At 43.7% G+C, this 7,500-nt stretch overlaps 1 protein-coding gene across 5 annotated transcripts in view; it reads left to right on the top strand.

Moving 5' to 3' along the window:
* LOC127002710 (dual 3',5'-cyclic-AMP and -GMP phosphodiesterase 11-like) overlaps positions 1-7,500 on the top strand; it is a 134,971-nt gene that overhangs the window by 94,994 nt on the left and 32,477 nt on the right. For all 5 annotated transcript variants that reach the window (XR_007756454.1, XM_050868796.1, XM_050868795.1 and 2 more), the window contains one exon: positions 4,611-4,753. Coding sequence is in view for 4 of the 5 variants with exons in the window: in XM_050868796.1 (XP_050724753.1) it covers positions 4,611-4,753 (143 nt within the window). In the remaining variant the exon portion in view is untranslated. The remainder of the gene's footprint in view (positions 1-4,610; positions 4,754-7,500) is intronic.

The following is a 7,500-nucleotide window of genomic DNA, read 5'->3' as shown; positions in this document are numbered from 1 at the left end:
TCATATTGCAATTTCACGCTTTTTCTCTCTATCTGAACGCCCTTCCTTGCACATCCTCCCCCTGCAAATTTATACCTGAAAATACATAAAAACTAATTCCTGTTCTTTGTTTCTATTACGGTATGCAAACGCGCCGTACACCCCTTCGCCAAACAGTTCTGCTTTTTTTTCTGATTTAAACATTTGGCAAAACTTAATACTGTAACGACTTTTTTGTTGTTGTTGTTGTTTCACGCGTATTATTTTCACAATTTTTTTTTTTTTCTTTTGGTATACCAACGATTTTTATATTAGGCCTATACAATTTTTTTTTCATACACAAGTTCTTTTTCGTATTATATAAAAGTTAAAAATAAAGATGTCAGATTATGTGTAGATCTGACTGACGGACTGACTGACTTAACAAACTAACTAACTGACTGACTTACTGACTGATGGACTGACTGACTTACTAAATGATGGACTGACTAACTGACTGACTGACTAAATGATGAACTGAGTGACTGACTGACTTACTGACTGATGGACTGACTGACTGACTGACTTACTGATAGACTGACTGACTGACTGACTGACTTACTAACTGATGGACTGACTGACTGACTAAGAAGGAAATACAGACCAAGGTAAAGATTTAAGACTATTCCAGACTTTACCAGCGAAAGGGATGAAAGAATGAAGATGCTGGTTAACTCTTGCAGAATGGATTCGGACAGAACAGGAACTGGCTAACTGACTGGCTAGCCAACTGACTGACTGACTGGCGGACTGACTGACCCCCTTGTAGTCTCCTTATGTCTTCTCGTCTTCTCAAACCAAGACATGTAGCATACTCGTCTGGTTCTTGAAGTCTTAGAATATCAAGAATTTCCCAAGACGGAGCAGAGAGGAAAGGGACAGATTGTATTTCTCTCTCTCTCTCTCTCTCTCTCTCTCTCTCTCTCTCTCTCTCTCTCTCTCTCTCTCTCTCTCTCTCTCTCTCTCTCTCCTCTGGCTTTTTTTTCTCCTTTCACGGTAAATCTACGAGAGAGATGCCCTTCCTTGTTAGAGTTAAAGAGAATAGAAAGTGAGAGAGAGAGAGAGAGAGAGAGAGAGAGAATCTAGTTAAACCCTTTAAAAAAAATGTGAGTGGCTTGTAAGTGTTTTTCTATTACACACACACACACACACACACACACACACACACACACACCTTTCTTCACCTTATCTCCCCTTTCCTTACCTCCTCCTTTCCCATATCTTTCCCTCCTCCTCCTCCTCCTCCTCCTCCTCCTTCCAATTAACGACAGGTAAGAAATTTAGTCACCTGAAATAGATCGTCTCAATATTGAACTCTTCCTCCTCCTCCTCCTCTTCCTCCTCTTCCTCTTCCTCTTCCTCTTCCTCTTCCTTTGCGTCTTCCTCCACTTCCTTCTCCTTGTATGGATAACTATTTTTTTCTTTCTTTTTTGTTGTTATTTTTTATTTTCTTGTTCCTGTTTTCTTCTTCTTCTTCTTTTTCTTCTTCTTCTTCTTCTTCCCCTTTTTCTTTCTTTCCTTTCTCGTTTTCTCTTCTCTCTTTTCCTATTCATCCATTCTGATTCCTTTCTTTTCTTTTCTTTCCTTCTTTACTTCCCTCCTTTTCCTTTCTTTCTATATTTCTCTCTCTCTCTCTCTCTCTCTCTCTCTCTCTCTCTCTCTCTCTCTCTCTCTCTCTCTCTCTCTCTCTCTCTCTCTCTCTCTCTCTCTCTCTCTCTCTCTCTCTCTCTCTCTCTCTCTCTCTCTCTCTCTCTCAAATTAGTGTTATTGTTTGAAAATCGTCGGCTTAAGAGATTTTATTTATTTTTACATATTTTCAAAACCTTTTTATTTCATTCTATATTTTTTTTTTTACGTGTGTGTGTGTGTGTGTGTGTGTGTGTGTGTGTGTGTGTGTGTTTTAGGGTGTGATCGCTCTCTATATAAGGATGTATTGATCTATGTGTGTGTGTGTGTGTGTGTGTGTGTGTGTGTGTGTGTGTGTGTGTGTGTGTGTGTGTGTGTGTGTGTTCGTACATCATCTCACCTTTCACATAGCTCACCTCTCTCTCTCTCTCTCTCTCTCTCTCTCTCTCTCTCTCTCTCTCTCTCTCTCTCTCTCTCTCTCTCTCTCTCTCTCTCTCTCTCTCTCTCTCTCTCTCTCTCTCTCTCTCTCTCTCTCTCTCTCTCTCTCTCTCTCTCTCTCTCTCTCTCTCTCTCTCTCTCGCTCTCTCTCTCTCTTTTTCTCTCCTTCCTCCCTCCCTCCCTCCCTTCCTCTCTTTTCTCTCTCACCTCCCTCCCACCTCCTCCCTCATTCTCTCTCTTGTCCTACCATCCATTCTCTCTCTCTCTCTCTCTCTCTCTCTCTCTCTCTCTCTCTCTCTCTCTCTCTCTCTCTCTCTCTCTCTATCTCTCTCTCTCTCTCTCTCTCTCTCTCTCTCTCTCTCTCTCTCTCTCTCTCTCTCTCTCTCTCTCTCCTGCAATTTAAACTTTTACGTTGTTTAACCAATTCAGTTTAAAAAAGTATCGTTTTAACACTCACCCACCGACTGACTGACTGACTGATTGACTGACTACCTGACTGACCGGCGGGTTAACTGACATATTGACTGACTGACTGACTGACCTATTGAAGTGGTTTCCTTATATTCTTCTTTATCATAACTTACTCTTTCTCTTCCTCCTCACATTTTCATCTTCGTTTAGTCTCGCGTGTATTTTTTTTTTTATAGTTAAGAAGGACAGCTCAAGGGAAGAAAAACTAAAAGATACCAAAAATCCACTCACCGCTGCTCCTTGAAAATTGAACCAGTTGATAGAATTTCCGAAAGAGAAGTCAATTTCGGGCGGAGAGGTGTCTTGATAATCCCCGAGTGAAAGCGTTGAAGTCATAGGCAGGAGGAAACACAGACCAAGGAATTATAATCGGTTCCAGAGTTTACCAGCGAAAGGGATGAAAGAATGAAGATGCTGGTTAACTCTTGCATAAGGGATTTGGACAGTATAGGGATGAGCTGGAACAGAAATACAGACCATGAGAGAATGAAGATGCTGGTTAACTCTTGCATAAGGGATTTGGACAGTATAGGGATGAGCTGGAACAGAAATACAGACCATGAGAGAATGAAGATGCTGGTTAACTCTTGCATAAAATTTGGACAGTATAGGGATGAGCTGGAACAGAAATACAGACCATGAGAGAATGAAGATGCTGGTTAACTCTTGCATAAGGGATTTGGACAGTATAGGGATGAGCTGGAACAGAAATACAGACCATGAGAGAATGAAGATGCTGGTTAACTCTTGCATAAGGGATTTGGACAGTACAGGGATGAGCTGGAATAGAAATACAGACCATGAGAGAATGAAGATGCTCGGTAACTCTTGCATAAGGGATTTGGACAGTACAGGGATGAGGTAAAGTATTGAGTCGTGTGGAGCGAGGTCGCGGGAGGGGGGGGGGGGGGGCTGTCGTTAGCAAGTTCAGAAGAGCAGTCAGCGTGAAACTATCGACAGAAGACAGAAAGAGAGGCAACATGGCGGCGGTGTATGCTTCAACGTTATGTATTTTTATGTATCCTAATGTATCCTTATGTATATTCAAGTACTCTCGTGTATCCTTGTTGAGTATATGTGTATTAGTGTATATACTCTTTAACCTTGTCTTTGTAATGTATCCTTGTGTTAGTAACCTTCGTGTGTCTTTGTTTATTTCTATGTGTCTTTGTATTTGCTTGTACGAGTATCCTGTGTATCCTTCAGTATCCTTTCGCATCCTTTAACGCCTTTTCTCTTCCTTTTTTCCTCTCTCGGTATTAGCTTTTGTATATCCTTCTATATCCTTACTTATCCTGTATCCTTTGTGTATCCCTGAGTATCCTTCTTAAGCCTCGTTCCTTGATCCTTCCCGTCGCAGGAGCCACTTTGCGAGATCCCTATGTTTGGTTTTGTGTATCTTTGCCCTGACGTGTCCTTGAGTATCCTTCAGTATCCTTCAGTAACCTCCTCTGTATCTCTTGAGTATCCTTCAATAACACTTCTCCTTCCTTCCCTCTCCCAAGAGCCGCCACGCCCGTCCGCAAGATCTTGTATATCCTTCTACATCCTTACGTATCCTTCTGTATCCTTTGTGTATCCCTGAGTATCCTTAAGCCTCGTTCCTTGATCCTTCCCGTCGCAGGAGCCAGTTTGAAAAGATCCCTGTGTTTGTGTATCTTTGCCCTGACGTATCCTTGAGTATCCTTGAGTATCCTTCAGAGTCCTCCCAACACTCCCCCTTCCTTCCCTCTCCCAGGTGCCGCCACTCCCGTCCACAAGATCTCGGTATTCGCCTTTGTATGTCCTTCTGTATCCTAGTCTATCCTCTGTGTATCCGTTGTGTATTCCTAAGTATTAAGTATCTTCGAGTATCCTTCAGAGTCCTATTAACACTCCCCGTTCCTTCCCTCTCCCAGGTGCCGCCACTCCCGTCCACAAGATCTCGGTATCCGCCTTTGTATGTCCTTCTGTATCCTAGTCTATCCTTTGTGTATCCGTTGTGTATTCCTAAGTATTAAGTATTTCGAGTATCCTTCAGAGTCCTCCTAACACTCCCCGTTCCTTCCCTCTCCCAGGTGCCGCCACGCCCGTCCGCAAGATCTCCGCCCACGAGTTCGAGAAGGGCGGCCTGCTTAAACCCATCGTGACCACTATCGACGGCACGCCCACCTTCATCTCGCCCGCTGGAGCCGCCGAGAACGTGGCGATACTGGCCAAGGTGAGGGCTGGGAGGGGCTGAAGGGGGCTGATGGGGGCTGGTGAGGGTGAGAACTTGGGGGGATGAAGGGTTTGAAGGGGGACTGAAGGAGACTGAGAGGGCTAGTGAGGGTGAGAACTAGGGTCTGAAGGGGCTGATGGGACTAAAGAGAATAAGGACTAGAGATTGATGGGACTGACGAAAGTAGGAATTGATTGGGGATTTAGGCTGATGGGAAGTGATGGGGGCTAGTGAGGGTGAGAACTTGGGTCTGAAGGGGCTGATGGGACTAAAGAGAATAAGGACTAGAGATTGATGGGACTGACGAAAGTAGGAATTGGTCTGATGGGGACTGATGGGAGCTATTGGGAATCCTGGAAGTGTTCGGGAATGATGGGGTTGCCGAAGGTGGGGTCTTGGGTCTGAAGGGGCCTGATGGGACATGATGGGGGTCAGAAGGAGCTGTTAGGATGTTGTTGTTGTTTTTTTTGTATATATATATTTCAGTTTTTTTTTCCTGATTATTTTTTATTGTTTTTTTTTGTGTTTCCTTGACCTTCCCAGTTTATATTCTTTGTATTTTTCTTGTTTTTTTTCTTTTTTGCTTGTTTTTTTTCATTCTTTTTGTCTATCTTTTCTTTTTTTGTCTATCTTGTCTTTTTCTTTCTTTTTTTGTATATTTTGTCTAATCATTTTTCTTTCTTTTTTTCATTTCTTCATTTTTTTTTTTGCATTCTTTAATCATCTCTTCTCTTCTCTCCACTTTCTCTTCTTTTCCTCCTCCTCCTCCTCCTCCTCCTCCTCCTCCTCCTCCTCGTCTACACCTAATCCCCACGTAATTTTCCTCCCTTCTCTTCTTCCACCTTCTCCCCTCCTCCTCCTCCTCCTCCTCCTCCTCCTCCTCCTCCTCCTCCTCCTCCTCCTCCTCCTCCTCCCCTCCTCCTCCTCCCTCATATTAATTAACTCACCTCTCCCTACACCTGTTTTTTTTTTTTTTTGTACCCCCCTCCCCCCCTTCCCTCTCCCTCCCTCCCTCCCTTCCTTCCTTCCTCCTCTCCCCTTTCTCTCCTCCCATCCCTCTCTTCATCCCTATCTTTCTCTCCTTTCTTCTCTCTCTCCCTCTTTCTCTCTCCCTTCCTCTCTTCTCTTCTCCTTCATTCTCTCCTTCTTTTTCTCTCTCTCCTTCATTCTCTTTCTTCCTTCTCCTTCTCTTTGTCTTTATCTCTCTCTTTCTCCGCTTTTTTTTCTTCCTTCCCTCCCTCTCTCTCTCTCTCTCTCTCCCTTGTCTTCCCTCCTTCTTCCTCTCTCTCTTTCCTTTCCCTTTCTTTCTTCCCTCCCTCATCCTCTTTCCTCCCTTCCTTTTTCCTTCCTCTCCTCCCTCTTCCTCTCCTCTTTCCTCTCAAATTCTACCTCCCTTCCTCTTTCCTTCCCTCTCTTCCTCCTCTCCTCCCTTCCTCTTCCCCTCTATTCCTTTCCTTTCCGTTTCTTCCCCTAAGCAGGTCTGGGTGTGAGAGGGATTTAGGAGTCTTTAAGTAAGCTCTGATCTCCGTCCAAGGGCTCTGTGCGTTCAGGCTGAGAATCGTGCAAACAGACATACATACAAACGTTTCTTCATACATCAACGTTTTTTATACATGCAAACGTTTCTTCATACATCAATTTTTCATCTCAAGGAGCGTAAGCAACAGAAGCGCTGAAGTCACCCACAAGATATATTTAGCATTAGTCAGACCCCACCTCGATTATGCGGTTCAGTTCTGGTCACCCTACATGAGAATGGAGATCAAGGTGTTAGAATCTATACAGGGGATGACTAAGATGATTCAAGGGGTGAGGAACTTGCCGTACGAGGATAAAGAAGCGCTGGAGTCACCCACAAGAAACATTCAGCAGTAGTTAGACCTCATCTCGATTATGGGGTTCAGTTCTGGTCACCCTACATGAGAATGGAGATCAAGGTGTTAGAATCTATACAGGGGATGACTAAGATGATTCAAGGGGTGAGGAACTTGCCTTACGAGGATAAAGAAGCGCTGGAGTCACCCACAAGAAACATTCAGCAGTAGTTAGACCTCATCTCGATTATGGGGTTCAGTTCTGGTCACCTTACTAGAGAATGGAGATCAAGGTGTTAGAATCTCTACAGGGGATGACTAAGATGATTCAAGGGGTGAGAAGCTTGCCTTACGAGGATAAAGAAGCGCTGGAGTCACCCACAAGATATATTTAGCATTAGTTAGACCCCATCTCGATTATGCGGTTCAGTTCTGGTCACCTTACTAGAGAATGGAGATCAAGGTGTTAGAATCTATACAGGGGATGACTAAGATGATTCAAGGGGTGAGAAGCTTGCCGCACGAGGATAGACTTGCTTAAATTTGCATTCTCCAGCGAGGGGAAGGGTGCGAGGAGACTTGATCGATGTTTATAAATAGATGAAGGGCTTTAATAAGGGGGCTGTTATTAAGGTTTTGGCGGTAAGAGAGCTGAGTGTGGCACGTTGTAATGAGTTTGAGTTTATAAATGGAAGAAGGGCTTTAATAAGGGTGAGGTTAAAGAGGTTTTGCTGGTAAGAGAGGAAGGTAGGACACGTAGTAATGGGTTTAAGTTGTATAAATTCAGATTCAACAAGGACATAGGGGAGAATTGATTTACTAAGAAGGAGAAGAGAAAGGGAAAGGAGAGGAAAGGGAAAGAAGAAAAAAATGAAGAGGAAAGGGAAGGATAGGAAAGAGAAGAGAAAGGTGGGGAAGGGAAGGGAAAGGGAA

The sequence above is a fragment of the Eriocheir sinensis genome, chromosome 24 (assembly GCF_024679095.1).
Source record: "Eriocheir sinensis breed Jianghai 21 chromosome 24, ASM2467909v1, whole genome shotgun sequence".
NCBI classification, from domain to species: Eukaryota; Metazoa; Arthropoda; class Malacostraca; order Decapoda; family Varunidae; genus Eriocheir; species Eriocheir sinensis.
This window is presented reverse-complemented; position numbering and strand designations above follow the sequence as displayed.